Source organism: Alternaria triticimaculans (genome assembly GCF_023758025.1).
Source record: "Alternaria triticimaculans strain BMP 0046 chromosome Unknown scaffold_10, whole genome shotgun sequence".
Classification (NCBI taxonomy): domain Eukaryota; kingdom Fungi; phylum Ascomycota; class Dothideomycetes; order Pleosporales; family Pleosporaceae; genus Alternaria; species Alternaria triticimaculans.
The window spans coordinates 634,453-649,809 of record NW_026055967.1 but is presented as its reverse complement, the minus strand read 5'-3'; the positions used below and the strand labels follow the sequence as shown (position 1 = coordinate 649,809).

The 15,357-nt window shown below is 54.1% G+C and overlaps 4 protein-coding genes across 4 annotated transcripts; all 4 read right to left on the bottom strand.

The window, feature by feature from the left end:
- Positions 1-346: 346 nt before the first annotated feature.
- J4E78_007086 (uncharacterized protein) lies at positions 347-2,291 on the bottom strand (the record flags this gene model as incomplete). The annotated part of the gene is made up of 3 exons (XM_049367694.1): positions 347-436; positions 491-2,190; positions 2,255-2,291. The coding sequence occupies 3 exons, from the start codon at positions 2,289-2,291 to the stop codon at positions 347-349; spliced, it is 1,827 nt and encodes a 608-aa protein (XP_049220664.1).
- A 1,821-nt stretch (positions 2,292-4,112) lies between these two features.
- On the bottom strand, positions 4,113-4,490 carry J4E78_007085 (uncharacterized protein; the record flags this gene model as incomplete). The annotated part of the gene is made up of 1 exon (XM_049367693.1): positions 4,113-4,490. The coding sequence occupies one exon, from the start codon at positions 4,488-4,490 to the stop codon at positions 4,113-4,115; it is 378 nt and encodes a 125-aa protein (XP_049220663.1).
- Positions 4,491-6,794: 2,304 nt separating this feature from the next.
- Positions 6,795-8,329, bottom strand: J4E78_007084 (uncharacterized protein; the record flags this gene model as incomplete). Its single annotated transcript, XM_049367692.1, has 3 exons — positions 6,795-7,223; positions 7,419-8,083; positions 8,149-8,329. 3 exons carry the CDS (start codon positions 8,327-8,329, stop codon positions 6,795-6,797), a joined length of 1,275 nt encoding a protein of 424 aa, XP_049220662.1.
- A 5,030-nt stretch (positions 8,330-13,359) lies between these two features.
- On the bottom strand, positions 13,360-14,810 carry J4E78_007083 (uncharacterized protein; the record flags this gene model as incomplete). Its single annotated transcript, XM_049367691.1, has 2 exons — positions 13,360-14,691; positions 14,742-14,810. 2 exons carry the CDS (start codon positions 14,808-14,810, stop codon positions 13,360-13,362), a joined length of 1,401 nt encoding a protein of 466 aa, XP_049220661.1.
- Between the last annotated feature and the right edge of the window lie 547 nt (positions 14,811-15,357).

Here is a 15,357-nt window from a genome sequence, read left to right as displayed (position 1 = left end):
AATTGAATAGAGTCATGGACATTCCTAGTGGGAAGGTACGAAGGCTAAAATCGGTTCGGCATTATGAAGTGCGGCTGCCGTCTGAAGTAGGCTCGGACGCGCAATATTCCATTGCAGCGGGAGCAATTGAGTTGTGGGGGAAGCTTCACCAAGCTCACCTGGGCGTGCGGGATCCGAGCTAGCGGTGTGAGGCTGATGTCATTCGTGCATATCCCACGCTCGAGGATCAACACGACATGTCGTTTTGGTCATTGACACCTCACGCTAGGGAAAGACAATTCGTGAAGAAGATGTAATATTGATTGGTATATCAAGAGATCTATATCGACCGTCCTAGAACCCCCATCTACAACTTCGCCTTCGCCGCATCAAGAGTAGGCAGCATAATATCCCTCATATCACCCGCCGCCTCATTGAGATAAAAGCTCATCTTCTCCTGTTCATTGTTAGCCTCCATCCCCTCATATTTCATCTCAATATTAAAACTTACCGAACCAAGCCCCTTGGAGCAAACATTAAACTGAATGCTATTCTCGTTAATCATATACGCAATACCCCATCCATCATCGATAACCTGGCTCCACCCATAGCCATTAAAGTACTCGCTCGATAACTGAGAACTGGAGATGAACCATGTGGAGCTGTAAGTGTAGGCTGGGTCCTGGTACAGAGCAGGCACCTCCTCGCCCTCTTTGAGGCACTTCTTCAGGCCGAAGAGATGGCGGTCTACACCGCGGCCGTCGCTGGCGTCGGAGATGTACTTGACGTGTGCGTCGAGTGCGGCTCGCAGCTTCTTCGCACACTCCTCGGGTGTAGCGTCGGCGTCGGCCATGGCGTTGCAGAATGCGACGGATTCGTCGGATACGGTTCTGCAGGTTTCTGTTCGGCCTTGTTGGAAGCGGCGGGTCGCGGCGGACTCGTAGGTGGGACGGTTCTTGCCGTAGAACTTGTGGTAGGCGAGCTGGATGATCATTTGGACGTACGCGTCGGGGCTGCACTTGAACTTCTTGATTAGGCCTTTGCCGTAGCCTTGGTAGGCTTGCACTCTGAGCTCGTGTGCGCCGATCTGGCGGGAGAAGTGGGCTTGGGCGTCGGCGATGTCTTGCTGGAGCTCAGCGTTGATCTCGAAGCGGAGGGGTTTCGGGTTGGGCAGGTCGGAGCGGACGTTGGGGTCGTCGAAGGGGAGGGCGTTGGTGAAGATTTGCTGGTTTGCGTAGTCGTTGAGGCGGTGGGTGGGTGTGCCGTCCATCATCGAGTGCTCGCCCATGAAACCAGATGTGCCGTTCTCGTTGACGATAAACTGGAGGGGCTTGTCGAACCAGCGGTTCGCGCCGTCACCGTGCCAGTACTGGTGTGCGCGCTCTTCGAGGGTGACAGGGGAGGCGTCGTCAAGGCAAACGACGAAGGAGGCGGCTTCAATGTCTTGAAGGGATGCGGCGTTGTTGGCAGAGGCGGCCTTGAGCTTAGGGTAGACGTCTGACCAAACATCACGGTTCTGGGATGTGAGAATACCGACTGCGGGCGCCTTCTCAGCCTTTTCGTATACGCGCTGGAACTGGAGCTCGAGCTCGCTGGTGTTGAGCTGCTTTCCGTTGATCTCGTGGGGGATCTTCCAGAACTGGTTCTTCCTTATCGCGATGATGTGCGGGTTCTCCCTGTAGGGGTACTTTGTGCTGGAGTCGGATGGCTTCTTGGGTACACGGCAGCAGTTGAACATGTGCTCGTAGGAGCTCATGGCCATGGGGAGCTTCTTCATGTACTCAGGCTCCAGGCTGCATTCATCAACCATCTTCTTGAACTCGAGCACAGCTGTTGAGAGAGCTGCAGCGCGCTTAGCTGGGTTTCGCCTCTTCCTGTCATCGCGGTGCGAGTAGAAGTAGCTGACGTATGGCACGACGGGGTCGCGGTAGGCCATGTACGCAGCATCGTTCCACCACTCGTAGATCCAGTTCCTGTGCTTGGGGTCCTCTCTCCGCTCTACCAAGCGTTTTTGGAGCTTTTCTCCAGGTCCGCCAGGAGCCACAAACTCATTGACAGCCTTTGTAGTCGCGTCGAACTCGTTTTGGGAGAGGAGCGGGTGAACGGACTTGAGGTATCGCTTGGCGGTCTCCTCTAGAGTGGGAACGGGGAGTCGCGGAAGGGAGTCTTCAAAGCGCAGCATGGCACCTTTCCGGTGGTCCTCCTTGTAGCCTGCGCGGACCTCATGGTTAGCTTTGAACCATCCCAAGCATGTGAAAGCAGCGCATCCACTTACCCGCTGGCAAACTCGACTGTTTCCGTGCTGGAGCCATTGCGACAATCTACACGCGCCAGATGTCAGCATCTCCTCCCCACCAAGACTCCATCCTCCACGCGACAACGTACTCTAGGCTTCGCAAAAGCGGGCTGGTTCAAAAGTGGTCTGCGAAGTATCGAGGCGGAGGCGGGTACTCGCGCGCGTGCAGCTCTGCTGAACATCACAAAGAAAGATAGGTGAAGTAACCAGGGAAGAAATTACAGGAGATGATATCAGAAGTCCTAGCTTTCAGTAGATCCGAGGCCAAATGAGCACGCGCTGGCTGCGATGACCGGGGTGGAGCTGTGAATGGAACAAGCCGAGGTTGTCGGACTAAGGTTTCGCTGATGCCGGTGACGTGATGTTTGCAGGTCTGACGGCCGCTTGCCCGGATGGATGCAACGAGCGACCATCTTATATGCTCTGCTAAATTCGTCCCAAGAACACCAAGACTGCAGCTTCCTTCCTTCTCAGCCTGTTTGCGAAATGCCATGTTTCCGACGTGTACACATCGCGATTCTGGGGTGCCCCGCGGCAGAGTCCCCACTAAACACGGACGCGACGAGCCGGCAATTTCACACCCACAGCCCAGGAGCCGAGGAAGGGATTCCTCGACCGAGCGTGCAAGCGCGCAAGGCTATGAAGAGCCTCATCTGGTCATGTGATGGATGAGGCTCGGTCTAGGCACGGGGCCACGGAGCCACAGTTCGTACGAAGACGTCGGTGAGTCCATCTCGCTCCTTGGCGTCGACGCTGGATGCGCCTCGGGGTAGTCGTCGGAAACGACCATGACTAAGTTGGATAAAAGAACATTCGTCTGCACCGCAAACTGAGGAAAGTCAGTCCTCCGCATAATAGAGCATCATAGGGTGCTTCGGGCAGTCCATGAAGGGCACGACATCGTCAATATCTGCACAGCTTACCCTAAGTTGCGGATCACACAGCGTGCCGAACAGCCAGTTGAGCATACCTAGGTAATGTTGAACCACGATTGTAAGCAGCATAGCAAGTAATGGGACATGGAATCCGGTATTCCGTACACTATTCTCCGACAGGAAATTTTTATGAATGATATTATTGTTGAGGTGAATGCGTTGCTGGAGAGGATGGATAAGATTAAGGATACGGGGCTGGTGGATAGAGGGAGCATGAATGCGGCGGGAAGGATGGTATTGTGTTATCACGCGACGGGGGTGGGAGGGAGTAGGTGATAGGAGGGAGGCATTGCGGTTTGAGGGATCTGTTGATGGGGTGGTCGGGGGGAAGTGAGAAGTGAGCTCAGGATGAACATCGTATAATGGTAATGATGTGTTTTCGTTTTTGTCTTCGACAGTGACTTCTCTTTCTGTCTCTCCCTATAATAAGGATACGTTGATCTCTCTTCCTCATCGCCTTATAGAGCAGAGCAACCCCAACACCAACGCTGAACAGGTAAAGAAACCCCTGCATATGCGAGTCCATCCAGACACCAGCATTGCCCCGAGCAAAAGAAACCGGAAAGACTCCAGTCCGAGAAGTATATGGTAAATATAAACATAAGAAACGTCGCAGTGACGGGGTATAAGATTCGACACGTTGTATCGGAAAGATGCTTGAACAATGCGATTAGACTTTCGCATCGCATCGCATCGCTAGAATGTACGGACATTCGGACACCGACCGGGGGATTGTTCGCTCGGTGTATGCGCGTCCGGGGTGTCAGATGTTTGACGATTCGGTGGGGTGGTCTTCCGTGCTGTCGCGTTTCATGTCACGAATCGGTGTCCGATCGGACTTTGGACAACCTCTTGCAGTACAGCATCAACGCCATCGAATGTGCTATGGATGATGGCATCTCTTAGTACTCAGACCAATGGCACTGCTCGCCAACCTTCTCAAACTCCAAGCTCCTGTTCACACGACGCCTTGCGCGCTCTTCGCGACCGAGACAGCAAAACAGACGTGCGAGGCCGCTGCGCTTCCGTGGCTCGAGACCCTCGTAGGGGTTCTCTTTGGAGTGCGAGGCTGTTGTTGATGCCGGGCTGAGAGGGATGGTAGCGTCGGCGAAGATGTCGCGTGGTTTGCGCGGATCCTTTTCCGAAGTGCTGGAGTAAGGCGAGTTTGTTTGCGATGAGTTGGCCGAGAAGGATGTGTCGAGTGGAGAAAGCATTTGCATTTGGCGGTTTGCTCGTGGGGAGCTGGGGAGGCCGCTAGGCGAGAGTGGTGGGTAGGACATTTTTGACGGAGGAAAAACGGTTGTTGCAAGACGTGTGTGTGTGTTGGAGATGGTAGTCTCGATTCAAGAGAGAAAGGAAGCGTGTGAATGATTATATGCGATCGCGACCGGTGGTTAATGGATATCAGTTAAGAAGCGAATAAAGCCGTTCTATGAGAGAAACAATGTTTGTATGACAAGAAAATGGCACCCAGGGGACGCAGAGGCGTATATGTTTATGCCGATCCATCATCCTGCCGTGACCGCAATCATACGTTACCCAGGGGGGCAGGCACTGCAAGGTATCTCCACGCCAAGGGTCCGACGCCGTAAGATGATGGCCAGGGGCACCACGCAGACGCAGCGCAGCGCGGGGCACCGAATGTCCGCCACCAAAAGTATCCCCGGTCTGTCACTGCCGCAAAACAGGACATTTGCAGCAAAGCGTAAGTTTATCCGCAGTTTCACAGGGCGACGATTTGCGTTTTCCATTGTTGGATTTTCGCGGCTCTTGTCCAACCACAACAATCCGCGTCGCGCAAGACCAACCAACAGCGCGCAGCAAATGCGGCGTAAGGCGCAGCTCGCTGCATGAAGGTCTGAAACCACGCCGTCTTCATGCGGAAAGGCTAGACCAAATGTTGCCAGAAGGCCTGAGGCCCGCGCTCCCAAAGAGTCAGCGAACCTGTTGTTCCTGCGAAAAAACGAGCGTAGGCAAGGCTGTTTGTTGGGTCTGGCTGCGTTTGTTTTTGCGATGACCCCCCCTGCTCACACTCCTTGAAACGGTCTCAACGTCGCACGTCTGTTGGAAACAAACGATGGATCGCTCGTCACCTCCCGCGCCGCGTATGTTGTTAATAGTTGGCTATTTCCCATGTTCATGCGGAGGATGGGAGGAGCGAGTTTCGTTACATGTCGTCCCGCGATTGCGCCGATGGAGAATCCACCGGGTGAAGTGGTACGGTCAGCACTTGACTTCGGACCGCGTGGTGTTGGTTGAGCTGCCAACGTGGATAGTGGCATACATAGTACGCGTGTTGTCTGCAGTTGGAGGCAAACTTCCACTACTAGTTTCTTCGAGTGACCTGTCAAGTGACGGACAGTTGACGACATGTGGATATATCTACGCGAGCTGGTCAATTTGCGCATGATAATTGTTGGTCTATCGCCGGCATTGCGTGCGGCACAGCACCGTTAGCACTTCCCCGGGATCCTGCAATCCTCCGTGAAGCTTATCTCTATATTGATGCAGTTCATGCGAGATGGCGATCGCGATTCCTTGACTGACTTGCTGTGAACTGCGACCAGACTCATCGTTCCCAAAGACGAGTATGACTGAGCGCTGTCACAAGTCGTTGGTTGCGGGAGTATCTACCGTGTTCGTGAGCAAGAGCTGTACTGTGTGCATGCAACGCGTCAAGACTGCCTCGCCAGATATACGTGCGCATCTTAACGCGAATGCGGCGTGGTTGCTTCGCCGCAGTTGGCGTTGTGCGGCACAGCTACAACAGACGCTTATCTAGCTTTTTGTTTGATGAGGATGATGCGTAAAGCCTGCCGAGGTATAAAGGCACTACTGGAAAGTAAAATGAACGAAAGCCATAGGGTCTTCCATATCAATAGGCCCATGCTATGAGGTCAGCGCTACTTGCAGCCTGCTTTTTCAGGCCATGAGGCAGGAGCGCAATGCCACTACAGTAATGAAGAACGATACCTGAACTCATATCAGGAAGAGAGTGAATAGGCATAATGGACTGGAGTGGAGAAGATTGTTTGCAATGCGTTGCCGCGTCAGGTTCGCTGTTCAGTGAAAGAAGGAAGAGAAATACACGCTAACCCAAAATGGATGACGCGCCTCCACATTCAACTACCGTGACCACGACCGATGATTCCACTTTCACCACCGGCTTCTATTCTTCTTCGCTCGGGACCTTTTCCGGGCGTACGCACATATCCTGTCGACCACGTTCACTAGTGTCAAAGTAAAGCTGACTTCCACACGAGTAGTCCCGAGGTGGTCGCGAGAAGATCGAGATGTCATTTCAAATAAACTTTCCCATTCTGTGCACTGACTACGACCATGACGGGAAAGGGGGTATAGAACGCCGTTGCACATGCTATTGCTGACCACGAGGCTCAGCTCGTTGATATCCTGAAACTCAAACGCCTTGTCCATGAATACGAACTCAACTGCACCTCCTTTCGTGGACACCAAGATACCATGTAACGCCTGCAATGCTCTGGACGGCGGCGATGTTGTGACTTCAAAGATACATGTCTTTGGTAAGTCGTATTGTCGTATGCCCACATAGCCTTGCGAGGCTCTCATGTAGGTGGATGCCGCAACGCCCACGTGACCTGGAAGTCGTTGACATCTGCCAAGTCGGCACCCGCAGCGAGAGATCCAGGTACATTCAGATTGAAAGCCCGAATGTACTGTTCCACCTGGCTGAGCATGACGTGCTGATGACCATGCAACATTGCATGTTCGATGGCGATGGTGAGACGACCACGATGTTGACCTTGAGGGTGGCGCACAACACCGTGGCTAAGACGAAGTAGAGATACATCTGCCTCCAGAGTCGGTGAGGCCTTGGTGAAGAACTTCTTATCATGATCCCAGAAGGCAGCGGATTTATCGACACTGGTAGGATCGGCATCGGTAGGCTTTGCACCCTGGTGTTGCATCGTACAGCGGAGGTTTTCGACCTTTTTGACCAGGCCAGGGTCATTGTCAAGATCTCTAGCCCATAGCTAGTCAAGTCAGCGTATTGTTTCTTGTTGAAGATGTGGGTTTCCTTACTATCATCCTAGCCATGACGATCCAGGTTGTGCAGGCGCAGACACGAGCGAGGGGACCTCTCCACAGGTATGCTAGTGGAGTGTACTGTATTGTCACAGATCAGTAAGAGCAGACTAGAATAATGAAAAGGGGACAAGGAAGCTTACCGCCGCCATCTCCAGAAGAGTGATTTCGAAATCGAGCAGTGTGTAGTCCAGATTCGGGGGTGGTGCTGTGCGATAGAGAGCATCGTTCTTGCCGTCTAAGCCCTTCCCGCCACCGCTTTTCCCCAAGGAATCGTTGTCGGAGTAAGCGTCCAGAGGCAGAGTGGGGAGGAGGTTGAGGGTTGTTGGCGGCGAGGCTTGTGGAACCGCAAGAACAGGAGCCGGAGGGACAGGAACCGCAAGTTGTACGGCGACTGATAACGCGGTCGAACCGTGTTGGGTCGCGGAAGCCACTTGATGTGTCGCAGCGGTACTGGTCGGTCCCGAAGTTAATCGGCCGCCGGCAGCGTTATTCCAAGGGAACAAGTGTGCGTAGAAGGGTTGGGCAGACGGCTGAGGACGAACTTGGGTAGACAGCTGAGGTAGGACCTGGGCAGCGTGGCGGCGATCAACGTGTTGATAATCAGTACTGCTGCGGCTGAGAGCAGTCAATGCTGCTGCAGTGTTCAGATCAAGCACTTCGGCCTCTACTTCACCAAGAAAGTCATGTTCGCGGAATTCCCGCTGGACGCGATCAAACTGCGCCATGTTGCCGTTGCTGAAATGCATTCGCATCTGGCTCTTGAGCTCCTTAGACTTCTTGATATACGCTTCGTATGAGTCGGTATCTGCAATTGCTGCGTTAGAGATCTGTAGCTCTTGAACAATGGACAAGTGTGCTCGGAGTTCTTACCGTGGCTGTCCATGTCGACATCATCGGATTGCTCGCCGTTGCCCTCGTCGCCGTCACCCGCCTGACCGTTGTCCTTGACTTGTACATCACTGCCAGCGTTACCGTCCGGGTGGCCGTACTCCTTGTTGATATCTGGAGTGACGCACTTGGTCTGGGCCTTGTTGCTGTCGTCGGCGGCCATCGTATCGGAGTGCAGGGGAAATATGAAAGCGAGAAAGCGTAGCCTTGCGGTATCAATTCCAATCGCGACGTTCAGAAAGCGAGAGAGCGGGCGTTGGCGTTGGTGGGGGAGCTGGTATAGGCAGGAGGAGTCGGAGCTCTCGCTTAGCCTCAGCGTCCTCTGTCCCTTCACTGACTTCCAAGTCAACGAAAAGAGGCACCAGTACCGCTCGCAAGACGGCAGCGGCTTGAGATCGACGACGAGAAGCCTCTGGTAATGCTCATACAGCTCTTCAATACGCTCAAGCACGCCCATCACAAGGCCAAGCATCCCCATGCTGGCCTCCTCCAAGACCCGGTAGTGCACCACCACCCCCGCAAGCGCCGACAGGGCTGATGTCGACGAGTTCACGCACATCCGATGGCGAAAAAGGGCAGGAGCTATCAGCCGTATTAAGGATGTCGCAGGCGCAGCGACTGCATGTCAGCTTGTCGTTGAGCTGTACAATTTGAGGACACAGCTCCCATCGGACCCCTGAATGCACACCACTGACGAGGCGCTCTAGCAGAGAACAGGCTTCAGAGGCCATCGAGCTGCCCCAACGGTCGCTCGCGGCATCGACGACTCGCTCATCCAGCGATTTCGTGATCTCAACCTCAATCAGCCTCTCCCGCATCACGGCAGCCCTGCTCGATCCGGCGAACCCCCAAGATATGACGACCCCGACGAAACAGGAGGTCTAGACGGGCGAGCCTTCGTGTTCGAAGATGGTAAAACCAAGCCTCCCATTGCCGCTGAACACGTGTCCCGGTAGCCCATGTGCGGATCGAATGCGAGACCAAACTCCAAGGATGCACGGAGAGCATTAAAGGGGAAGCATCGTCGCATCGACATCGTCTATGGGCCGCCCGCGTTGGGGCTTCCGAATACCCGTCGAAGGGGCGCTTCTTCGGTTGAGTGCGGACACGCTGGTGCGCTCAAGAGGCCGGGCCTCATACCCCTGCAAACAGGCAAGGCTGGAGGTCAAGAGCCTATGCAACCAAAGGGCTAGGGCGCCTTCATAAGATTCTGGAGCATGCTGGGATTCTAAGAGGATAGTAGACCAAGTGCGCGTGCCAAGTGCAAATCGATCATCTCCGACACATGAGACGACGGGTATCCAGGCGCCGGGAAACGTTCAGCTAGTGCTTATAGGAGGGCACCACGAAAACCTTGGGTTGGTCATACCGATGCGCAATGCAGTTAGGCTTTCTGAAGCTGCATGGTGTCTTCCTCGAAAGACATGACAATGGCCTCTTTACTCCTCGCGATTTGGTAGCGGTAACCGAGTGGATCAGGCGACGCCCGTTATGTGCTATACGTCGCAAGCGTCTCTGATCGATACCACTCGTCGTTGTGAACAAAGACCAACAGCGAAGTTTGTCCATGACCAAGCGAGCTGGACTGTGATGACGTCATTGTCTCAACTCTAATGAGCTCAGGTAGAATGGCCTCCATGGCCGTCTACTGGGAAGCATGCCAGTCCAGATCGTGACGGTGTAAATCAGCTGCAACAGAGCAATCTCCACTGAGGGCCCGTCGGTGGACATCTTTGGCAAACTGAACAGGTGTATCCCTATATGATCCCTTTTATGCGATCTTGAGACCTGATGTTGCTGTCCAAGAGAACATCGCTTGCGACAGCGAAGTGGAGTGTTTCAAAAGTCCGAGAAGACGGCATTGCAGCCTGTTCATCTTCATGATACAATTTGATAGACGGACCAAGCCGTTCGAAATGTGGATTCGCCAGCGTGTATGCATGGCCATCCCGAAAGTCTTCGCAAGGCAGCTCATGAGGGTAGTGTCCAGGTCTTCCGTAGCGAGGTGGGTGTCCAGAAGGTGCAGAGCCCTATAGTCTACAAATACCCAAGTCACACCCCTTTGAACAGGTTTATGACGAAGGGACTCTGGCGATGGCGAGCCACGTGCGAGTATGCGGTGCTTCGTCCGTCGGGCGTGATTACGAAGACGTCAGAGAAGCTTTCCGAAGTAGTATTAACCCCATGGGGCTGTGAAACCCCAGATCCAAGCTCTTTCTATGCCATTGTGGTCTGGTGTCTCGAGAGATGATTTTCGGCAGTAGCGCGCTTGCCTGGTACTGCAGCGTTTGCCGAGAATTGCTGTTAGAAATTGCGAGGCCACAGGAATAATGATGGGTATGTGACGCGTCTCAAGGACGCGAGAAGCCACTCATCAAATATGTCCCATCTGAGCCTAATTTGCTGCGTGACAAGAGCTATTCAGGAAGACGACGTCGCTATGGTTAGAGTCATGTATGGCTCAGCGAAGACTGGTGCCGTGCGCATGCGCGAGCGCGTCGCTAGTCCGCTGCGGAAGCCATCACCGTCAGCTCGCTGTATAAAGTCGCCTGAGAGGACAGCGTTTCAGGTGCATCTTTGTTGATGCGTGTTGCGTAGTCTGTTGATGGGTGAGGAGGTGTCGAAGTAGGAGGCGTAGTCTGGCGAAGGAAGCGGCCCCGCTGGCCGCCGAGGATGCTTGCGGAGATGGCTCGGGCTCGGCAGCCGCGCCAACGTCATCATCCCCCTTCGCGTCTTTGTTCTTCTTCCATCCTCATCTTCATCGCGTGTTCATTACTACGCACATGTGGTGGCATACGACGACTTGACGACGATATTGAGTCCGCCGTTGCGCTGTGGTGGGGATGAAGTTTGTTCGTTGCGGGAAGCTCGCGCGGCTGCGACTCACGTTCTCGGTGGATTACGAAGCTCGAGGGACGTGGAATGCGATACGACAGTAAGCTCAAAGCTCATGGTGGGATGGGGCGATCGTGTTTGCGCATACGGCAGTCAGGATCGAGACGCCAAAGAAAGAGTTCGCGACGGGAGTTCGTTGGTGGTCCGCCATGAATATCGGCCGCGGGCCAAAGACAGTAAGGGTGGCCTATGTAATGTAGAGGTTTCCTCAGATACTCGCGTTGACGGTCAGTCCTATCGAGGGTAAGGCACGTAAGCGGTCATGATCTCGGGTTTGTCGAAGAAGGTCAGTGCTCCCCGGAGAGTCGTTAGGGGCGGAGCGCCACGGCATTTGCCACGCCAAAGGAGTCTAATACTTGATGTACGATTAGATGGGCTGACGTTAGCAGACTATTCGATTCATAAGTCATAGCATGCTTCTATCGGTTCACAGCAATGTTGTCAACATCCAATTACCTCGAAAGTCACATCATCGCACAGTGCGAGATCTTTGGGCGTCGACAGTGCGCATAACAGGCTACACACCTGATCTCACATACCATCTATGTTACCGAGGATACCCATGTCTGCCACATATTTCTGGTGCTGCTATTGCTACAAGAGTGGGTACAATGTCTTCTCTACCTGGAGCCAAGCTTCAGCGTCAACTTCATCCTTACCCGTCGTTCGCACCGCCCTTTCAGTTCGCTATCAAAGTGCGCCACTATTGACTCCCCGTACTCTCCTGCCTGTCTGCCCTACTTCATGTTCTCTCCGTCTTGATCTTCGGTGTTCTCCAGCCTTCGCCGCGAAGGGGACCCTGTCGATCGTTCCGGGCCCTGTGACCTTGAAGACGGTTGCGCAGGCGATCTTGTAGACTGTTGACCTGGCTGCTGATGGGGAGAAGGCCGGGCTGGGGTCTGGAAATGCGCAGGATGTGAGCCAGCAGGCCTTCTGTGAGGACGAGGGAGATCCGGTTCAGGTGTGGCCTCCTGGCGCGCAATCTGGCGATCGAAAGCTGCCTGATTCGCTTGCCGATGAAAAGGAGTCATGGCCGCCATCGAAGACCCAAATCCGCCAGAAGCAGAGTTGTCACTAATCGTCTCCGTCGTCTGAGAAGGCAGTTGCGGAAAGGAGCCGACACCGTAACCGAAAGGGTTTGATGGGGGAATGCCCAGCTGCTGAACAGCGTTTCTACGCAGCACTGGTGTGAATAGACCTCGAGGCGGAATTTGGCCACCAGCTCCAAACCTGTTGCCGACTCCAGCTTGAGCCTGAGCGACCGCGGACGACGTCTCTGCATTTCTGTGCGCCGCATGGTCCTCTTGAGCGTCGGAACGGCGCCTGTGGTACTCGTTCCTGGTCTGATCTCGCAAGACTTCGGCGGCCCGAGCCAAGTCGCCTTCGAGGCCTCGAGATGTACCGCGTGGTGGTGTTTGCGGATCTTGTGGACGAGAAGGTGTTTGCACTCGAGGTGCTCGGAGCGGCGTTGGTGGATCGTCCACTCGTCGGCGATACCTGAGTACAGGTTCTGGAGCGGCGGTCATGTCGCCCTCGCTTTCTTCGTCGCCTTCATACCCGCTGGTCGCCTCGCGGCCCTCTTCAAGCATGTTTTCTGGCTCGTGTCCGCTGCTTGAAGGCATGTGTGAAGCACGTGGCGGGCTGTCTTCGTTCTTGGTATTTTGAGGACGCATCGCGGAGCTTGTTGCAGGTAATAGCGCAATGAAGATGTCGTCGGGATATGGGGTTGAAGGACTCTGAAGAAGATTGGAGAAACTGATGCGGTGATCCAGCGTCGTGGTTGAGCGAAGCCTCAATGTGGGGTAATGGAAAGTGAATATATACGCGAGTTTCAAACGCATCGGTCATCTCAAGTCAGGCCAGACTTCTAGAGCTCTGTAGAAGTCTGGTGACTTAGGTCCACCGAGTCAGCCCCAAAGCGTTCTTTTACAGACCTCTATGCGGCGCCAGACCTACGAGAGACGTCAACGACATCCTCGCGACCTAGCGTCGGGGGCTACTATGCACTCATTACTTTGATCGAGGCAGGAGATGACGGCACGGACTGGGAGACGCTCATATCAAGTACGATCGCCTGCTTGTTGGTTTTTACTAGAAGATGCTAACAAACTATCTTGTGTCAAGCAACAAGCGTGTAGTGCCTGTACATCATCCTTCCCGATACAAACTTCAACGCCACATCTCAGACTTCTGCCAACATCGTACTGCACACAATGCGACCAAGAAATCAATACCTGTCCTAGCTTCCGAAATCTGGCCACATACTCTACATGTCCTCCAGGCCAATAAGACTTCCTCCTACTTGTTCCTGGTGGACCGCCTCGGCTGTCTACGTACCGTCGGCGGCTCCGGCTCCTTCTTCCTGTCTGCAGGCTTCGGCATATGCTCGCGGAGATACTCGTCATAGTCCCTTCGTGCCTTCATCGCATCCTCTAGACTCACCACCTCAGCTTCTTTGTTGCCAAGTTTCGGTAGCCTTTTGTTGTAAAGTGGAAGCGCTGTCTCGTATTCTTCTCTGGTGTCGAAGGACAAAGAACGCCAAAGATTGTCTCTTGACTCCTTGATGAGATGCGAGTGGATGTTTTCGAGGTCTTCGCGATACATCTGTAGTGCGAGGTCTTCGTCAGGCGCTGACATGTCGCTCAGGATAGAGGTGTCTTCGAGACCATCGAAGGAATTACCTTTGGGGCTGGCTTGGGGGGCGTCTTGGATACTGTTCCCAACACCGCCTTCAGCACCGTCTTCATCGTCATCCTCGAAGACGTCTTGAGGTTCGATGTGAAGGTCGTCGCTGTCTTCGTCTTGAACGTCTTCCAGCTCATCTCCGAGTTGATATCCATAATCGTCTCCGTCAGCATCTACGAGGCGCTCTTCAAACCCCTCAGCGAAATTGTCGTCAACTTCCATCGGCCATGCACCCTCCGCGGCTAAGGAGGAGTTGGCGTCTCCGGCGCCCGTTGGCGCTGCGGAGCCCTCGTCAACCCCAGGAAGTCCGGTTTCCGGTTCAGAGCTGCTGCTCGAGGGATACCCGACAGGCTCGTACTGGTGGTCATGCAGGGTCGGAAGACGGTGGACCTTACGATCAGGGCGTGCAGGAGGCTGAGGACGTTGTGGCCCTGTCGTGTTGGGTGTTCGATTGAGCGTCTCGAGCCAATTACTTCGCGGCTTTGGTGGTCTGGTATACCAGTGTGATGGACCGCCGAGGTCGACTGTAGGCTCATCTGGCACCTCTTGCCACTGGGTAGCCGGCTTGAAGTTTCCGTCGTTGTCTTTTACAACTGGCGTTACCCCTTTGATGTCCATGAACTCCTTCACCCTCGGCTTTCCCATACCACGCTCGTAATGGTTGCGCGTCCGTTCGTCGACCATTTCGTCGGGGTATTTATCGTAGTACGCCAGCGCCCATGGAGAGAGCCTCTCATCGTGGTCAAGGCCAGTGCGATCCAAGTTGCGCAGCCAAAACCGTGGTCTGTCTTCTCGATAATTGAACTCGGCTACCGTGACTCCCCAGCGTTCAGCGAGGCCCTCATAGTAGCTTTTCGTAAAGAGACCGTCCTCGGAAGGCTGCGGGGACGGAGTGCGGCGGGCATCCGGCGATTCGCGTGCAACGTCCGGAGAGGCTGTAGTGTCCTGGATTAGTTGTGAGCGATATGACGTGTGTCTGGGCATCTTCGCGGTACCTCAGTGAAGAAAGCGTCCAATGTAGAGCCTTGGGCTGGGGGATACGATGACCGTCTCGTACTCGCCATTGTTGCGAGTGACATGAGATGCTGTTCTTCAGTGCGAGTGGAGGTAAGTATACGGGCAGTCTATTCGTGGTCCGTGTGATCTCTGCTGATCTCCTCGACAGTGAATTACAATGTTTTCGGCTGCTGGCTGCTTACTACTGGAGACGAGTATGACATATAGCACATGACGGAATGCGCTCTCAGTATCCCAGTCCAGCGTCTGGGATCTCATGCGTACTTGACGCTACGTGAAGCACGAGGATACGCGAGTTGGACGATCTTGCGGATCCACTATTTGCGAAGCATGCAAGTGTATAAGGCGCTCAATTCGTCTGCCCATCGACATTTTGGCCCTTGTGGCCATTGCGATGACCTAAATCACCTTTTGGATGTACAGCGCTCACAAGCGTCCTGTCTACCAACCATATTCATCAATTTGAGAAGATGCCCGAGTTCCTGGTTTGATTACAACGAGGTTTTAATGGACAAAGGAAGTACACGTTAGTTTCGAATAATCATTGTTTCATTAGCAGCTAAAGGAACAGTGACGTTGTGCAGATGCTGTTGC